This window comes from Petaurus breviceps, unplaced genomic scaffold, assembly GCF_028583685.1.
Source record: "Petaurus breviceps papuanus isolate PSGF00001 unplaced genomic scaffold, PetGlider_PUasm1.0 90459, whole genome shotgun sequence".
Taxonomy (NCBI): Eukaryota; Metazoa; Chordata; class Mammalia; order Diprotodontia; family Petauridae; genus Petaurus; species Petaurus breviceps.
Genome location: NW_027187259.1, coordinates 1,186,207 through 1,206,674, shown reverse-complemented (window position 1 = coordinate 1,206,674; position 20,468 = coordinate 1,186,207). Strand labels below are relative to the sequence as shown.

General features: G+C 41.2%; 2 protein-coding genes across 3 annotated transcripts in view; both read right to left on the bottom strand.

The window, feature by feature from the left end:
- Window positions 1-20,468, bottom strand: part of LOC138141716 (putative P2Y purinoceptor 10) — a 170,624-nt gene that overhangs the window by 109,562 nt on the left and 40,594 nt on the right. The window contains exon 1 of one of the 2 annotated variants that reach the window (XM_069062523.1): window positions 13,244-13,395. The exons of the other annotated variant lie outside the window; for it this stretch is intronic. The gene's annotated coding sequence lies outside the window, so the exon portion shown is untranslated. Of the gene's footprint in view, window positions 1-13,243; window positions 13,396-20,468 lie in introns of those variants that run through there. 2 annotated transcript variants of the gene reach the window in all.
- On the bottom strand, window positions 18,165-18,816 carry LOC138141694 (translationally-controlled tumor protein-like). Its single transcript, XM_069062479.1, has one exon. The coding sequence runs from the start codon at window positions 18,784-18,786 to the stop codon at window positions 18,268-18,270; it is 519 nt and encodes a 172-aa protein (XP_068918580.1). The 5' UTR covers window positions 18,787-18,816; the 3' UTR covers window positions 18,165-18,267.

The following is a 20,468-nucleotide window of genomic DNA, read 5'->3' as shown; positions in this document are numbered from 1 at the left end:
CTGCCTTTTTTTGGAGAGCTGGTTGTTAAACATTTATGAGTATACCCTTGCTTCTGCTCTCTCCAGATACAGCCTATTCCACTTGTGGATGGCTCTAAGTTTTGACCTTTGACCTTCAAGAAGAACAAGTCCAGTTCTCTTCCCCATTATGGCCAGAGTTTTGGATGTTCAAAGGCATAGACTTAATAATAATAACTGAAATTTACATAGCACTTTATATACATTGTCTCATATGAGCTTCAGAACAATCCTGTGAGGGGAATACTATGAGTATTATTCTCCCATTTTACAGACGAGGAAACTGAGCCTCATAGAGGTGAACTACTTAGAAGTGATTCAATTTCTTCATCTATAAAATGGAGCAGTTAACTAGATATTCTTTAAATCCTAATAGTGAGAATTAGGTGGGTGGAAAATGAAAGAATGAGTTTTGATCAGCCCTCTTTCCTTCTGCTCCCTCCTCCTATTTGTCCTGCCTCAGCTACCAGGCCAGCTCTCTGCTTCCAGCTATTATCATGTTTAGCCTCCACTGAAATCCTCCTCCAGTGGCTGATCTGGGCTCAGAGGAGAATCTTTTCCAGATATATGCCAGCAAAACCCAAGTCCCAGCAGGTCCTGCCAAGGCAGAAAGGCTCTAATGTCATGCTCTGTGATAGACTGAGTATGCACAGACTGAATGTCATTTGAGGCCCCACACAGCTAAGTGTGAAAAGGTTCCTTAGGGTCACAGCTTAAGGGTGAAAAATCAGGGGACCACAGCAACTCTCTCTAACCATATATATATATATAAAGAGAGAGAGAGAGAGATGATAGATAGATAGATGATAGATAGATAGATAGATAGATAGATAGATAGATAGATAGATAGAGATATATCTTTTTCTTTAGAACTTAGGCTTCAGTATCTACAACACTTATTTTGGTAGCACTTGGTTAATGGACCCCTTGTTGAGGGTCTCGAATTATCCCAGGGACTAGTCTACCTTGCATCCTGAGGCAGTGTATCCCACTCTTGAATACCTTTGATTGTTAGGAAAGCATTCTTTATGTCAAGCTGAAATCTGTTCCATTATGGAAGTTGAGAATAATATTTGAGGGACCACTGCTTCCTTCCCATCACTCTGTGCTATTTGGAACTAGCCTCAGTGTAGAAAGAAGCAGCAAAAGCCAGAATAGAGTTGGCCAGACTGCCCAAAGTACCCCTAGCTTACCCTTTTCTTTTCTATTTTATCCTAAGCATTAAAACACCTCTAGTTTGTGGCCTACTAGGGCTGACCTAGGCAGCAGCAGCTGTTTCCAATAAATGGCAGGCTGGAGAGATGGGAGATGGAAATAAACACATTTATGGCACTCCACACCTGCAAAGGTCCTGCCAACTGGGGGGGGGTGAGAGGGCACAACAGGAGTGTACAGGTCTGTTTGGCATGCCTACTTCAGATCGCAGCTTCTGTGAGGACTCAGAGGAAAAGCCAATCTAATGAGGCCCAGATACTCTTGGCTGATTGAATATGGAGCAAACATCAAAGCCCCCCAAATGGAAGGTAAACACACTCACACTTGAAAGTTTTTCTCTATGAGTCTGACCTTGTCCTATCAAGGGTGTATCTCAGATCACCAGCCAATGATGGCAAGTTCAATTAAGTTCCATTCCTTCAGCCTGAAGGCTTGATTTTGTTCCCTTGCAAAAGTGGTGACTTCTTCCCTTCTAAGCCTTCCCCCAAGGGCCCTTTAGGGAACCCAGAAGGTTTCAGATGCACAGGGTTCAAATTCCAACAGAAATACAGTGAGGCTACTTTCTTCTGCTTTCAGGCACTAGTTGAGAAAGTCCCCAAAGAGTACAAGGAGAGGATTCTGAGGCTGAGACTATATGTCTTCGTGATGTCAACACAGTTGGTGTGAAAGAGAAATCCAATGAAAGAAGTCAGTGCTTTTGTTTTTATTGCTTTACAACTAGAACACCCTAACCACAAAAGGGACTCGTTTAATTACCTTTCTTCATGAAAAGGACTGAATCAGCTACTATTTCTTTCTTTCTTTTTTTTGGAAGGGGGAAGGCAGGGCAATTGGGGTTGTGACTTGCCCAAGGTCACACAACTAGTATGTATTAAATATCTGAGGCTGCATTTGAACTCAGGTCCTCCTGACTCCAGGGCTGGTGCTCTATTCACTGCACCACCTAGCTGCCTCTCAGCTACCATTTCTACAGCACTTACTATGTACCAGGCACTGTGCTGAGCGTTTACAATTATTGTTGCATTTGATCTTCGCAACAATCCTCAGAGGAAGGTGCTCTTATGACCCTCATCTTATAGTTAAGGAAACAAGCAAACAGAGGTTAAGTCACTTGCGCAGGGTCCCACATCTAGTAAGTGTGTGATACTGAATTTGAACTCAGGTTTTACTGACTCTAAGTCCAGTCAGTTCTCTATGTATTACCACCTGACTGCTCCTAAAGAGAAACAGGGGCTACTAAACCATAGACAAGGATCCCTGTATGCATACTGACTTTGAAAACCACATATTAACATTTTCTATGTTCTATTGTACTTTGAATTATTTTATTAAATATTTCCCAGTTACATTTTAATCTGATTGCCCTCCCCCCCCCTCACTGGAACCAGCTGGAGGCATGCTTGACACTAGACTAGAACCAAAGTATCATAACTGACTGATGGTTTCAACATCAAGCAAACTGGGCCTCCATGAGAATAGTAAATGGAGAGCTGTAAGCCCCAAGGCTCAAGTAGATCATCTGATTCTGCATCATGTCTCTGCCAGAAGACTGGGGTGGTACTGCTAATATTTATCAATGACATGATGTAGCATGGATCCCAAGTGTCTTCAAGAGGCCTTAGTTATTGGATACAGCCAAAAGATAAGGTAACTTATGCAATCAACAAAAGACTGGACTAGGCAGGTTCTAAGGGTTCTGGTAGCTCTAAGATTCTATGAGTTATAGGCGAGGAAAGGGACACCCAGAGAAGGGGAAGGACTTGCTCACCTGCTTCCTGGGACTCCTTAAGCTAATGTACTGTCTTCAGAGCTGCCAAGTTCAAATAGATGGGGGGGTATTAACTTATTACTCATCATCCACTCATAGATTATCTGAGCTGGAAAACACCTTAGAAGTTATCACATTCTACTTCAACCCTCTAATTTTTTATGCAGATGAGGAAACAGAGGCTGTAATGGCAAGCAAAGTAGTACTTTGTTGTTTATTTCAGCTATTCAAGTGCCTTTAAGCCTCCTCACCTTTGATTGTGTCAAGTTTTTGTTGGAAACAGTATACATTTGTGTTGCCCTTAAAAGGCCTAAGGGGAAAAAATAAAAAAAAATAAAATAGGCCTAAGGGTGTTTGGAGACCTTCCTTGCCCTTAATAGCCCTACTGTCATCACATGGAGCCCATGGTGGGAGGAGCTTGCCAAAAGAGGGGAACAGGAAGGGTGGAACAGGAAGGAGCAGAGCAGATAAAAGCTCAAGCACACGCTGGGACCAAGCAGAACTGAGAGGGAGAATGCTCGTGATTTTGGCACTCTGTCTGTCTGTTCTGTCTGCACTGATTTTACTTTGTCAGAACGAAGCTTACTGTCTGTTGAAAGAGAAATTTAATGCTAATACAGTAGCCCTAAAAGAGGATTTTACTGCTGTTTACAGAAGTCCTGGGACTTTGCTGTTGATTTATGTTTGATTTCTCAGACAGAAGCTTTGTCTGTTGGTTTGTGTTACTCTGTCAGACAGAAAGTGAACTGAGATGATAGTGCCGGCAGTGTATAAATATTGTTATAGCTCTGTTAAGCTCAATGTGTGTAAATAATGTTGTAGCTCTGTTAAGCTTTGTCTTCCTAGAAACAGAAACTGCAAAGGGCTTGAAATGGAATAGTCCCCGTGGGCTGAGATACAGAACCAGAACACAGAGCTGCCCATGTGTGAATCCAGGTAAGAGCTGGGAAAGCTGCCTACCTGTGAATCCAAGCAAGAGGTGGAGAGGAGTTAGCCCATGGAAGAGGAGCCATGGGGTTAGAAGTCAGCCTCAAGTTAAGATGAAAGAAGACTTTACTTGGGTACTCAGTGCTGACTGATGATATTGTAATTTACTGTGACCTAGGGGTGGATGGTGTGTGTACTTTCTGCTACCCCTTAAGGATGATTGGCTTAAGGATGACTGGAAGCCAGCCTGGACACAAGATAAAAGAAGACTTGCCTCGGGTGCTCTATATTGATTGAGGAGATTGTGACTTACTCAATGATGTTTTGATTAAGACTATGTGGCCACTTTAGTAATAAGTTGTTATGTTATATTGTTGTGAATGTTGTGCTTTAGTTTCTTGAATGTTTTGCTTTACTTTATTGCTGAATAAATAGAGAGTTCACTATACTATGCGATTAGATCCTTAAAGTTATTTACAGCAGCAGTCCTCAGGAGAGCTGCTCATGATTAGCTTTACAGAGGCTCAGAGTATACAGTAATTACCCAAGGTTACAATGTACTGTAATTATTGGTAGAGGAAGGCCTCAAATCAAGACTTCCTGACTTTTAGTCTAATGTTATTCTCAGTATACCACACTGCCCACCAAAGTAGGCTATTTCCATTTTAACTAGTGCCTGCTGGAGACACAACACAAAAATGTTTGCATTATCAACAAAAGAATCTTTTTTTTCCTATCCACTCCTAATGACTCACAGGGGGATAAATTAATCAAGGGTCAATTAGAAAAAAGGTGAAAGTGAAAATGTTTTATTCTTTGGAAGAGAAATAAAAAAAATATTTAAACCACTATGAAAATTAAATAGAAAGAGAATAAAATTCTTTTCAATAAATAAAACAAATAATAAAGCTTTTATTTCAATTTCCTAGCATAACCAATTGTAGGCAAAAGGTAGAGGAGGGAGGGCAAGAATTAGAAAAAAACATGCTTGAAAGCAAGCACACACAAAAAATGCAGTCTACACAAAAGGACCCAAAGACAATGAAAGACTATAACTCTATTTGTCATATATGTACTGAAGAAAAGATGGTTAGAGACATATTTTCATGTAGGAAAGTCCCAATATTTCAGCCTTTTGAGATCTGGCCACAATGTTTTCAGAAATATAGGCATAAGTCGAAATGTCATCTTTTGGTATTTCCCCCAATGGTCAAATGGCACTAAGTAATGTCTCAAATTTATCCCATAAGCTACCTTGAAGGGGCTCTTAGCATTTTTTGGTAATCTTTGGAAATCTCCTAAAGCCTATAGATACCCTGCTCCCCATCCTTAGAATAACATTTTTTAAATAATTGAAGGAAGTACTCAATTTCAGTTCGAGGTTAGTGAAAATAAAGATGTCATTTTGTTTCCCTAAGTTCATGGACACCCCTTGGTGGTTAAGAATGTGAACTAAAGTTTCCTAATCGCTGTCTTAACTCAAAAGAGCCATTCTAATGGTGAGAATTTTAAGCATAGTATTGACTTGGCTGGCAGAAATGTGATGGAGCCATTTCTAACTGGCCTCAGAAATTGGCAAAATTTACAAATCAAGAATCGATTTGTTGTTTTGTTGATTGTCTAGACTTAAGAAAGTGATGGAGAAAATATTGATAATGCAAATTATTATGTAATGGAAACGGCTAGATGGTATAGCAGAGAGAGCACTGGGCCTAGAGTCAGGAAGACCTGAGATCAAATCCAGCCTCAGACATTTACTAGTTATATGGCCCTGGGCAAGTCATTTAACCTGTCTGCTTCAGTTTTCTCAAAGGTAAAATGGGGATCATAATAGCACTCACCTCCATGGTTGTTGTGATGATCAAATGAGGTAGGTGTAAAATGTTTAGCACAGTGTCTGGCACATAGTAGGCACTATACAAATTTTAGCTATTGTTGATATTATCATTATTATTATTATTATTAGACTAAACCTAAAGTTATGTCATGGGTATATTTCAGAGAGCCAATTGTTAAACATTTACCAGCACATCCCTGCTAGTGAGAGAGGTAAATGGGGGTAAGGAGGTGCTCTGGCATCCCTCACATCATAGTGCATAAACAGATGTTTACTCCACCCAGATGTATGACTGTTCTTGAAAAAACTGAAAAGTTCAGTTGGGACTTCTTAAAAGCCGTACTATCCCCCAGATATCTATCAGATAGTAATTCAGTCACTTTTCCATGATTCAGGGACCATCACCCAGTTTCTGAGTGGCCCCTGCCTTCCTATTCTGTCTCTCCTGGTCTGGCCAGTTTTCACTACTTATTTATACTTCTGGGGCAAAGTTAAAAGGAGCTACATGATGGGAAGTCTTGATTCTATTTCTCTTCTTTGTACCCCGTCAACATCATCATTGTTATAATCTTTCATCTCTTGCCTAGGTGTCTTTGCACAAGGGGGCCTTCCTTACCTGAGCCTTGTAGAATGCTCAGCTTCCTTTAAAGTGGAGCTCAGGTGCCTCTTCCTCTAGGAGGGCTTTCCTGCCCCGCCCCCCACAGTTCTTAAAATTACTTTGTGTTATTTTACATATATTTTTAGATTGACTTGTTTACATCCAGAATCTCCCTAGAAGAGCAATTCCTTGAGAGAGGAGCTGTTTCCTTTAAGCTTTTGTATATTGAGCACATAGCAAAGAGCTCTGCACATAGTATGCACTTAAAAGTGCATTGACTTAGGGGTGGCTAGGTGGTGCAGTGAGTAAAGTGCCGGCCCTGGAGTCAGGAGGACCCGAGTTCGGTTCCGGCCTCAGACACTTAACACCCACACACACACACACACAAAAACTAGCCATGTAACCTTAAGCAAGTTACTTAACCCCAACTGCCCTCCAAAAAAAATAAAACAAAACAAAAAAGTGCATTGACTTAAATTGAATCGTGGGTAATCAAAAGTCTACTACAATAAAGTAAACTTTGCTTGTACCGATATGTGGAAAGTTGGGATGGGAGTAAAATTTCTTCTTAAAAGAACTCACTAGGTATATAATATCCTAGCCAAAGGACATCCATAGTACCAGGAAGATGCTTCCAGATGTGATACATTTGGCCATGAGCAACATATATGTTGGAATGTCTCACGCAGTGGATGGCAGCAGCAGCATTCCAAGCTCTTTCCTTTAAACTCCAAAAGGGGAAATGACAACAGCAGCAACAACAACAATAACAAAACAAACCAATATGCATTTCAAGCTCCTGGCCTAGAATATCCTTAGAAGAGATATATGTTTGTGTATGTATTTGTCAGTGTGACAGACCTATGATTCCTTTGCTATTGGGCATTCCCAAATAGGAAACTCCCTCCATCAATGGCAAACCTGCACCAGCTGCTCCCCTGACCAGTCACAGAGGTGTACTTGGGGCCCTGAGAAGGGAAGTCCACAAATCCAGTCTATGTCAGAGGTGGAGCTTGAGCCCAAGTCCTCTGACTCCAAGACCAGGCCTCTATTTATCATACCACACTATTTCTCAACTACTATATAACTGCAAAGAAAGACTGGTACTTTACCTTGGGAGCAGAGCTGCCAAGATTGGCCAGCCATATGCAGGTTGCCCATCTGGAAGTGACCCATGCCATGTTTTTCCCAGATTTCCTAGCCAGCACCCTCTAAGTATGGATCCCACATGGAGCAGGCCATATGGACTTTCAAAGTCTCCCTGTCTTACTGGCATTGCAATATCCTAGGTGTGACCACTGGGTCCAAAAGTGATGTCCCCGGCCCTTCCTCATGAGCATCTGTGTACTTCAGTTGCCCACTTGGCTCTGTGAGGTCTTCCTACACCACTTCTATCATGAAGCTTTGGAGAACTGGGTCTCATTTCTCCTCTGCCCCACCATTACCTGTCTTGTATTATACTCCATATCATCTCAATAGAATATAAATTCCTTGAGGGCAGGAACTGTTTCATTTTTGCCTTTGCACACCTACCCCCATTCCAAACTTTGGTGCCTAGCAAAGCACCTTGTACTTAGTAGTCACTTTATAAAGCTATGTTAAATTGAATTGGTTATTTTTTTCTCAAGGCAATGAAAAGAAAAGGAAGAAAATGAGGTATATGTACCCCAGAGAGTCTTATGACCATGATGAAGAACTTCCCAGTAAACACAGGACTCATGAGACTGGCATTTGATCCAGTTAGATTAGCATTTATTGTAGTGTCATAAATTTTGAGTTGGAGGGAACCTTAGGGGTCACCTAGTCTAACTCCAATTTACAGATTGGGAAACTGAGGTTCAGATGGGAAGTAGTTGGCCAAGGCTCCCAAACCTAGTAGGTGTCAGGCAGAATTTGAACCCAGCTCTTCCTTACTTCAAATCCAGCATCCCATTCCATGTTGCCTTTTGTTTAAAACATATAGGAAGAGGGAGTCCCTGAGAAGCAAATATATGTAACAGTATGTAACTAGCCAACTTTGTAATGCTCAGGGGCCCATTTCAAAACAGTTATTGGAGTATGGCAGGCTGGAGTAGAGATTACAGAGTCATCAGAGATGGATGGGGCCTCAAGGTAGGGACTTTAATACATAAAATGTTGTTGCTGGGAGGGGTCTACAAATGTGAAACACAGGGTGTCAGAATTGGAAAGTTTCTTAAAACACAAAATGCTGGCGCTAGAAGGGTAATTAGAACATAAGAAATTACTTTGTATTTACTATGTGCTGTATGCACAGTGACCACAGCCTGGTAAACCATTTCAGCAGATGGGCTAAGCCAGGTGGAGGGTAAGCAATAGGCCTCAAACCTGTCAGTGAGTTAGGGGGTGTCCACCCCAAGTGTGTGAAGACTTCCCTTGGGGGAATTGGAACATGAGGACAATTTGTTCCAACAGCCCCGAAGAAGGCTGAAGTAGGCTCTGTGGAGTGCTTAGAGCTAGGAAAGACATCAAGATGCCAAGGGCATCCACTGCATCCTGGGCCACTGCCAGTCATCCTGACTTTTGTCCTGCCACTGGACTTTGAGGACTCTGAGACAGTAAGGCCAACGACTCTGTATCTCTGCCTCACTAAAATCTAATTCACACGCAAGTCAAAACCACCTCTTGATGTCATTGGTCCTCTGAGAACAAAGGACAAACGACAATCTTCTTGAAGTACTCTGACGATGCTCTGAACTGTTCAGATCATCAAATTTTTCCTCCAGCAATGTTACACTCTGACCTTCAGGTCCATTAACTCCTTCCCAACAGTTTGGGGGGGGGGAGTGGCTTATCTACAATGCTGGGATGAGGGCATCACCCACTACAGCCTTTCTGTTAAGATGGTAGATCACTGGGTCTGCCATAGCTTGATATGGTCTTCTGGCCCTGACCATCTGCTCCCTGCATCTCTAGGCATTGCCATCAGAACTACCATTGAATCCTAAGGACTAACAAGCCTTGCCATCTGCCCTGCAGTCAAATTCTCCTTTGTGTGTTGTCTGCCCTAATCAGGATATGAGCTCCTTGAAAGTAAGAACTGTCTTATTTATCTATTTATATCCTGATGCTTAGCACACTGTTTGGCACATAATAAGCCCTTAATAATGAGAATGTATTTCCATTCCATCTGCAATGTGCCAAGATCACTGGAAAGAGGAAGTATTATGCTTCATTCCAGGACCATTCGGCCCCTCTTACACAAGACTGGTGTTGACTGGCTGCAGAGCTGGGCCCTCCTGATACATTCCTGAGGAAAGGGGGAGATATGTATGTATGTGAATGTATGGATATCAGGGTAACTTGGCAACCTGTCAAATGGGAGAGGAAATCAGGGCTAGATGATTTCTAAGGTCCTTTTCAGCCTCTGAGAGTCCAAGAGAATAAAAGGGGTAAAAGCAGAGTAGGCCAGCCCTAAGCCTGGCAAATAGCTAATAGCACTGTGATGTCCAAGTAGCAACAGAGCAGCCTTCAGTCTCTGAGGACCGCCCTGTGACTTTCAGTCCCACATCTGTTTCTGAGAGACAAGCCTGGTCTCTGCAAACAGAAAATGGGAAATTAAAGGAAACAAATGATACTAATTAAGTTTTCTTGCTGGCAACCAGCAGGGCTCTCTCGTCATGAGCCCGCTGCTGCAGTCTTATGATCCCCTTTCAGAAGGGGTCCGACGGATGAGAACAACATCAAAAGAAGTGTTGTGTGATCCTTTCACCTCTGGATGCTAAATGATGTGCTACCCCAAATCTGGGCCAAGGGGCTCGATGGACTGGCTTCAAGGGAAAGGGGGCCTATTCCCATGGAAACACTCAAAGAGGCTTCACTTCTATGATGTGGTTTAGGTTGAATTTTTTCAAAACCAGTCTAATACACAGGCTTTAATGGCCAATTTTCCTCAACATAATTACATGTGGGGTTTTGGGGAAAAGGCATCAAAACATAAATCCAAAGATGCAAGCATTGATTTCATGGAACTCTGACCAATTCTCATCATAAACAAATGCAGGTGAAACTCCACTATAGGAATGTGCTAGGGCATGGAGATCTTTTGTTTATTTACAGCACAGTATCACTGTACTAGAAATCATATACTCAGCTTGCAGAAGTGTGTCCAGCATCTCCTGGAAGAAAAGCAGTGGGCCACAGCAGACTAGAAGTTAGGAAAGGCCTGGGTTTAAATGCTGCCTCTTATGTTACCACTGAAAAATCATGGAACCTCTTCCAACCTCAGTTTTTGTTCTGTAAAATGGAGATAATACCTTCAGGCTCTTACCTCAGGCTTGTTTTGAGGACTAAATGACACAGCATATAGAAAGCGCTTCATAAACTTAAATCACAATTCAAATGTCAGTTATTATTACAACGAACAATAAATTGGAAACATTCTAAACATAGTAAAGAATAAAAGAACCTCCCCTAGGTAAACCATTACTCATTTTCAAAAAGATATTCTTGGCTATCTCTTCAGCCTGACAGAACATCCCCAGGCCCTTTTATTCCTCCAGAAGCTCCCAGCAGCCTCTCTGTGCCTGTGCCTTTTTGTTTTGTTTTGATGGCTAGAAGAATTTTTTTTTTCCTAGTGGGAGAGTTTGGAATTTTTGAGATGGGGGAAGTATTAAGAGAATTGGTTAAAGGAAAACTGCTGCTTACTGGCCATCTAAGCAGAACAAAAGACCTGTGAAGAATTCTGTGCTGCTTGTGCCTTTCTCACTCCATCTGTTGTTTGACTTTCACATTCCAGTGCCACTTTTCAGTTTTACAGAGTAGAGGACAGTTCCCACAGATGTGATCTTGGGGGTCAGACAAAGGGTAAAAGGGTGGGATTGCCCTGAAGGTTCAAAGTTGTACTGTACTCTCTCCCCCACCTCACTTCCTAAAGCAAGAGGAACCATTTTCACATTGCACCTCCCCCACCAAATTATTCAGTAACATCTGAAAGCAGTGCAGTGAGGTGTCAAAAATGGCAAAGACCCAAGCAATAGGTTCCCGGCATGCTGGGGTTGAGGATGACAACCAGCTTCCCTTCATCTCTAAGAAAACTACTGAGAATCAGGCAAAGAATCAGTGAAAGAATCAGATAGTAGTTTCTCAATGTGGCAAAGTGGTACTGAGAAAGAAAATGAGCAATTGCTTTAAGAGATAAAATAGGTACCTTTATTTACATATAACCTTAAAGCTTCTGCACAAACAAAATTAATGCAGCTAAGATAAGAAAAGAAATAGCTGATGGGGAAAATGTGTATCATATTTCTAATAAGTCTGGAATCTAAGATATATATATAGGGAACTAGCATAAATATATGAGCAAAAACCATTCATCAATGGATGAAGTCAGATGATATGAATAAACAATCCTCAAAAGAAGAATTATGAACTAACAGATATGAAAGACTGTTCTACATCACTAATAATAAAAGAAATGCTAATCACAAGAATTGAGATTTCACCTCTCACCAAGCAAATTGGCAGAGATAACAAAAAGAAAGGACTAGTCCAGGGATGGGGAAACTGAGGTAAGTCCTTGGGTGGGGTCTTTTGACTGAGTCCAAGTTTTACAGAACAAATCCTTTTATTAATGGGATTTGTTCTGCAAAGTTTGGAGTCAAAGGGCCATATTTGAGGACATAAAGGGTCATAAGTGGCCTTGAGGCTGCAGGTTCCCCACCCCTGGACTAGTTAATGTTGGAGGAAAGACAATGCTGTGGAAAGACAGGCACAGTAATACACTATGGGTAGAGTTGTGAATTGGTCCAGTTATTCTGAAAAGCAATTAAGAATTATGCTAAGAGAGTGATAAAAATGTCCATATCCTTTGACCCAGAGATTCAATACCATCTAGAGGAATACCATCCTCTAGCTGGTATTCATCTAGACTCTAGGCTGCACAGCATGTTGGGCCTGACATTAGGAGGACCTAACAGGTTCTCCCTCTGTGCCTTGGCATACGTTTTGCCCTCTCTCTGTGTCCCCCCTCATGTCCCTAGGACTGATCTAGACTAAGTCAGAAATAAAAGTTAGCAATACACCAGTGGAAGTCACGGGTCCTTCCCATAATTCATTTTTTTTGCAGGACAATTGGGGTTAAGTGACTTGCCCAAGGTCACACGGCTAGTTTTTGTGTTAAATGTCTGATGCCGGATTTGAACTCAGGTCCTCCTGACGCCAGTGCTCTACTGTGCCACCTAGCCACCCCCTTCCCATAATTCATAATCACAGAGATCTTCTTTATAAAGAGATTTCACATTTAGGCAAACATTGCCAATATTTGGGCTTGCAAGAAAATGTACATTATTGACAGTATACTGCCCAAATTCCATGGGCAGAAGACAACATGTGCAGGAGCTTCTCAGGAGTACTTGGCAATCAGTTCCTTGGGAGCCAAAACGGCAAATAGGCCATCACGAGGAAGTATTCCTTAACCCCATCTGTGGCTTTTGTTCCTAGTGTCTGGGTCTTAGCAAACTCTCTCATTTGATGGCTTCAATGCAGGACTCCATTGTTTTCCCAGTTCCAATTCTGTGCATGGCTGTTTCACTTTAAAAAAACAACTTGGGGCCATTCTTTTCTCCAGGCAAACGGTGACATTTGGGTTCCTTTCAAACAGAGCAGGAATCTGGGAGGATCTAACTTCTCAGCTCTCCCCCACCCCCACCCCTAATTGAGGGTAGCAGGAGTTTGCAGTTTCTTTTAGCATTCATAAAGGTTTGACTCCACATTAAAGGCTCATAAAAAGGCTTCAAGGGAAAATTCTAACTAGCTGTCTCAATTTCCGGCTCTCAGCCCCCAGATGACCCCATCTGCACAGCAGCTTACAGTTGGACCAACCCCAGGCCCCTCCTCCAAGCATTTTAAGACCCTTACTTACACTTTTGACCAGGTCTCAGAAGTAGCAGGCCAGTCCTGGACCGGCTCTCTGGCTCTCGGGAAGGAGTGTCAATGTCAGCACAGAGGTCAGAGAGGGGAAGTTCATATTACAACTAGCCTAGCAATCTGGAGGATAAACTGAGGGGTGTGTATCACTTCCCCAATCATAGGCTCCTTGCATAGACATGCTGCCAGTGACTGCTGGTGGTAGAAGCTGCTTACCTGAAGAGGTAAAGAAGTTAGACAAGCACAGCCACCACCAGAATGGCTGCAGGAGAGAAGGTCAGGGCCTCCAGTGCTCTCCAAGATGAAAACAACTTGTTTCCGAGAGTAGCAGCCCCATCCTCATACTGGGAAGCACTAGGGAGTACACTCAGAGGAGTGAGGTCACTGGGCAGTGAGCAGCAGAGGCCACATTTGAACTCAGGTCTCCTGACTCCAAAGTCAAACCTCTTCCCTCTGCCCCCATGTCTTTTCTTGCTCATGTCTCCGATCATGTCACTTCCTTGCTCAAGAAGCTTCCCTGGCTCCCTATTGCCTTGCAATAAAACAAATTCCTGGACTTTGGCATTTAAGGTCTGTCACACTGACTTCAATCTACGTTTTCTGAAAGATTTCAGTGATTATTTCCCCCTGACACACTTCTGCTGCTTCCCATACATGTCATTCCATTCCATCTCCAGTCTGTACCATTGCAATCCCCCCCTTCCCACTCCCCAGACCTGGAAGCCTTTCCCTCCTCACCTCTGGGAATTCCTGACTCCCTTGGAGGCTCAGCTCAAGGGCTCCCTCCTTCAGGGGTCTGGCCTGATGCTCCCAGGTAGTAATGCTCTCCTTATCTCCCTAGTTTGTATTTCCTTATCTATGTACAAGTTTGGCCCTTTTGCTGCTGGAGGCAGGGATTTCACTTTTTGGTCTGTCTCCCCTAGCACAGAAAGCTGAAGGCTAAATGCTTGCTGAATGAACTGAATAGACCTGAATTATATGCATCACACAGCCCGACCCTCCTCTGCAGGCATCTCCAAAGATTGACACAGTGGTCTGGTACCTAGGTGGGTGCAGCCACTGACTGTTAAATCCAGTGGTTTAAGTGTGCTAGGTCACTGATTAAAATGTCATTGTGCCTATGCAAGGGCTACTAGTTATTCCAGGTTATCAAGAGGAAAACATGTACTTTGTTCTAGTCATAAAGAATTACTCTGAGCCATTAATTCAGAACCATTTGTTTTCACCCAGTTTACCTCTTGGGCAGATAGGTGTTATAGAGGATTGAGTGCTGGGCCTATAGTCAGAAGTCTCATCTTTCTGAGTTCATATTTGTCCTCAGATACTTACTAGCTGTGTAACCCTGGGCAAGTCACTTCACCCTGTTTGCCTCAGTTTCCCCATCTCTAAAATGAGCTGGAGAAGAAAATGGCAAACCACTCCAGCATATTTACCAAGAAAACTCCAAAATGGGGTCACAAGGAGTCAGATATGACTAAATAACAAGTTCACTCTATTTGGTAGACATCACCCCACCCCACCCCAAGACATCAATTGACACAGACTTCATTCTAAGTCAGGGGTTCCTGATTTAGGGTCTGTAAATTTGTTTGTTAAAAAAAATAGGTAACAATTTCAATGTAACTGGTTTCTTTTGTAATCCTATGTATTTTATTTAATACATTTAAAAACAAGATTCTGAGGAGCCCTCTGATTTCACCAGACTGCTGAAGGGATCCATGACACAAACCTTTTAAGTCTCTATGTGCTTCTCTCTCAAGAGCCTGCAATGGTTTTCAGTTGTCTGTCTGGTCAAGTCCAAACTTTTAAATTTAGCACATCTCCTAATCCTACCCAAGACCCAGCTTGTGGCCCATCTTATGACCTTCTATGACCTTGGACAAGTAATGTCCCTGGGCCTCAGTTTCCTCATCTGTACAATTGAGGGGATTGGACCAGATAGCCTCAGGTTCCTTTCAGTTCTAAACCTGTGATCCTATGGTCATCCTAGGAAGCCTTCTGGGATGATTTCAGCCCACACTGATTTCTCCTTTCTCTGAATTCCTACAGAATTTATAAGCTATACAATATAATTTCAAACTCAAATAGATACTGTCTTGCATTATTCTATATTGTTTTATATGCACATACCTTGTCTAGTGAAATAGACTATAAATTCTTTAAAGACAAAAAACATGCACTTATACTTCTTTTGTAATTCCCATAGCACTGAAACCCAGTTCTTTAAAACAAGTATCTTTAAAACAAATTTTTATATTGTTTTAACTTTTACTTTTACTTCCTAGAGGCCCAACAGAACCTGCTCATTTAACCAAAAAAATACAGTTAGGCAGAACAAGCCAACACATTGGACACTGACATGCAGTCTGCCATCACTCTGTTGAAACGAAGGAGGCACGATTCACCATCTCACCTCTCATGTAAAGCTTGGTCACTGCACCAATCAGAGTGTGGAAATCTTTTTTAAAATACATTTGACTAATGCCTTTTGTTTTATATTCCCTAAAATTTACCCTCTCTCTTCCCTTCCCAAAGAGCTATCCCTTAAAAAATTAAGAAGTTTTTGAAAATGATGAGAAAAAATTGGCAAACCAATCAATACATTGAATAAATCTGACTATGCAATATACCTGTGAGCACCCCTCCCCAGAGAGTTGGAGAGGTATTTTCTTTTCTCTCTTCTTTGGGGTCAAGTTTGTTCTTTATGACTGTGCAACATTCACTTTCAACTTTTTTTTATAATGTTGTAGTTGTTATTATATATATACATATATATGTTGTTTTCTTGGTTATGCTTACTCCACTCTGCATCAGATCATGTAAGTCTTTCTATGTTTTTTCTATATTCATATTTGTCATTTCTTTCAGCACATTAACATTCTATTATATTCGTGTACTCCAATTTGTTTAGCTGTTAGCAATTAATGGACATCTACGTTATTTCCTGGTCTTTGCTACCACACACAAAAAAATGCTGCTATAAATATTTTGGTATATGTGGAGCCTTTCTCTCTGAGTCTTTTAAAGACATTTTCACATGCATTATTTTGGTGACTGTTCTCTTGGTTTTGCTTACTTCCCTCTGGATCAGTTCATAGTATTCCCAAGTTTCCCTGTATTCTTCATATTCATCACTTCTTATGGCATCATATTTCATTCCATTCATATGCTACAATTTGTTCAGTCATTCTCCAATTGATGAGCACTCCTTTTTATTTCTAGTATCTTCCTGAGGAAAAAAAAGTGCTGCTACAAATATTGTTATCTGGTACTTTTCCTTCTGTCTTTGCCCTTCCTGGGTTTGTGCTCTGTAGTAATATGGCTGAGTCATTGCAAATGAGCAATTTTGTGATTTTTCTAGTATAGTTTCAAACTGTTTTCCAGAACAAATATCAAGATTCTCCCTGTGAAATAATATGTCTGGGAATCAAAAGAATATTACAAGCTTAGAAGAACCCTAATTGCTTGTGACCCAAAGGGCAATCAATGAAAAGGGATATAATGGGTCTGGATAGGCTGAAGCATATTTATAAATGATGATTTACACATGGGAAGTGTTTTAAAAGATGCCATCAAGGATGTATATGGCTGAAAAAAGAGATAGGCCAGTCCTTTAGTGAGGGCAAATAATAGCAGATGGATAACCCTGGTGCTGCCAAGGTATCACGGACTATTCAAAGAATTAGCAGAAGGCCCCCAGAATGTTGAATGGATCTTCCTTAGAAAACTTATGGAAAGATATGAACAAAAATCATACAATGGTAAAAATGTGTCAGAAGGCTACAATCTGCATTAGCAAAAAACATACCCACATCAGTAAGATCCTAGTGCATAGTAGAAACAATTTTCACACCAGAAACTTTCGATACTGACAAAATCACAGATATTTCTTGAATTCGTGCATGGAAAAATCATTCCTTAACACAAATCTATTTATGTCTTTCCTTCATTACGCTAGTATGACTTACTAACACCTACTGCTTGTGGTGACCAACTGCATAAAGTTGTTTTAACATTCCTAGCTCTTTTAAAATGGCATTACCTTGCTTATCAAAAGCATAATGCTGAAGCTGAGGACAGCCCATTAATACTGAGACATTTATATGCCTAAGCCCATGTGCCAAAAAGATCTCCTCTGTAGACAGGGGAGGGAGGGTGGCATGGCCCAATTAGAAAGGCCTTGGTGAGTGTACCAAGAAAGAAAGAAGTTTAAAAGCCAGTAGCAGCAGCAGCAATGTGTCTCAGACCCCAGAGAAAGAACAAAGTTTCCTTTCTAGAACCAGACTGCAGAGGAATGACCAGGACTGGAATCCCAGACCAAAGAGGAGCCTACAATTCTGCCACTAAACCAGCAAAGCTTCCCAGGTGACTGAGAGGGGCTGAGTCGGGGAGCATTCTATCCTTCATCAGACCCAAATTCAGGTCAGGAACTTTCAGAGTTCAGACAAGAGGGGCCACAATCTTTGGGAACACTGAAAGCTTGCTTGTCCCTTGCTTGTCCCTGAGATCCTGATAACACAACTTAGCATACTCCAAGAAAACAATAATGGGACTAAATCAGAATTTTTTCCTGCATAATTGCCACAGAGCCCATCTCTAACATCAAGTGAAAAATCAGGAAGAATGAGCAAACAAAAAAAAGAACTCCACCATAAAGAGCTATTATGGTTGGCAGAGAATCTCAAGACACAACTGCAAAAGAAAAGAATGACTCAAAAACATCTATGAGCAAAACCTCAGAGAAGGCCACAGACTGGGCAAAAATTCACCTAGAATTTCTGGAAAAGATGAAGCAAGAGTTTTGGGGTTTTTTTTTTGGGGGGGGGGGTTAAATGCGTTTTGTTTTAGACAACCTACATGACATGTTTTTAAAAACAATGCCTCCACTCCAAATAAATCTAGGTCAAAAATAAATTAATAAAATTTAAGATGAATTGTCCAAGTCCTGGTGTTGTGTAGATGACAAAAAGCAGCAGCCAGTTATGATGACAGGTGATTCAAAGTCATCAGCTGAATTTGTTAACATTTCTCCATTTCTAAACCGTCCTTAAAGAAAATCATATATAGAGTCATACCATCCTTACGGAAGTCCAAGAGAGTCACCATGCCATCTGGATTCATGTTTTCGCCTATGAAGAACTGATAGTTTTTAAAATTAGCAAGGATGTGTTTGATCTGTTCTGCAGCTCCCGTCATAAAAGGTTTTACTCTATCTGGCTTGTGTTCTTCAAGTCTGCCTTTGATTGATTTCATATAGTCTTTGATGTACTTTTTGTAGGATTCTTTTGTGAAACTAGTTTCTTGCAGATGATGGTTTATTACCATGTCAACTCCCGTGATTACAGTGGCATCTGTTCCTTCACCCTCAGGACCTTCAGCAGAGGCATTCCCACCAGTGAGTGAATCATCAGTGGTACCCTCTGTCCTACTGACCATCTTCCCCTCCAGCTCCAAGCACAGCCCGTTCGCGATCTCCCAGATCTTGTAAATGTCGGAGAACATCTCATCATGGCTCATGAGGTCCCGGTAGATGATCATGGCGGCGGAAGTAGGGAGGCGGCGGTGCCAGCACTTGTAGGGGCCTGGAGCTCGGTGTGAGCGCGATGCAGCCAGAGTGGTGCCAAGAGTTTTAAAATGTTTTCACAAATGAAATGAGAACACTTGAGGAAAAAAATTGGAAAAGGAAATAAGAACTATGGAAGAAAGAATTGGAAAATGAATTAACAGCTTAGTACAAGAGATACAAAACCTTGTCCAACAACAAAATTAGAAAGGAACAAATAGAAGTCAATGACTCTATATGACAATGAAAAATATTACAACAAAGTCAAAAGACTGAAAAAAATAGAAAAAATGTAAGTTATCTCATACCAAAAACAACTAACCTATTAAAATAGATTGAGGAGAAAAAAATTAAGAATCATTGGGCCACAAATGCCATGAACAAAAAAAAAAAAAAGAGGCTAGGGATCATATTTCAAAAATTGTGGCGCAGTGAGTAGTAAAGCACCGACCCTGGAGTCAGGAGAACCTGAGTTCCATTCTGGCCTCAGACACTTAACACCCACACAAAAAAACTAGCCATGTAACCTTGGGCAAGTTACTTAACCCCAATTGCCCTCCAAAAGGCAAAAAAAACAAAAACAAAAAAACTGTCCCGATCTCCTAAAACTAGAGAACAAAATGGAAATAAAGAATCCAGTGGTCATTTGCTGAAAGAAACCCCCAAATGAAAACTCCTAGGAACATCATATCCAAAATCCAGATGTTTCCAGGTCAAAGAAAAAATGCTCTTAAGTAGCCAGGAAAAAGAATTCAAGTACCAAAGAGCCACAATCATGATCACACATGATTTAGCACCCACTACTATAAAGGAATTAATAACTGGAAATACAATATTCCAGAATACAAAGGGTATGGACTTATACCCAAGGACAATTTACCCATAAAAACTGAGTAAAATATTCGGGGGGGGGGGTATGCCTTTAATGAATTAAAGGACTTCTAAGCATTCCTGATGAAAAGACCAGAGCTCCATAGAAACTTTTAAGTTCAAACACAGAAGTGAAGAGAAATATAAAAAGATAAACATCAATCAATAATGATAAAGAACCAAACAAAGATAAACTGCTTGCATTCAGATATGGAGAGATGATACATCCTATTATCAGGGCCATAGCGGGCATGCAATTAGACAAGGCATGGGACTGCTTCTGTTATGTCTTGATGATCTTAAGAGAAGACTGGAAGAGGAATACATGGGGGTAAGGAGATAAAGTAAAGAAAAGAAATTTAGGGAAAATTATCTCACATAATCAGGGTATACAACCATGTGTATATATACATATAGATATACAAAGATGAGGGGATAGGGGAGTGGTTACCACCTGCATTTCACTCATCTGAACTGGTCAAAAAAAGGAAACCTACACACACACATGCACACACACACGTGCATGAAGTTGAGTACAAAAATATATTTAACTCAACAGGGAAAGAGAAGGGAAAGGGGAGAAGTGAAGAGAGGAAATTTGAGAGAGGATAGATTAAGAAGACTAGCTCTTTTGTCCTCTTAAGAGGACAAAAATATTTTAATTCAAGATGGCACAGAAGGGGAATATGAGGAGGTGCCCATAAATTAGGGAACAGATGAACAAGTTATTACATATGAATGTATGTATGTATGTAATGTGATACTACAGTGCTGATCTCTTTATCAA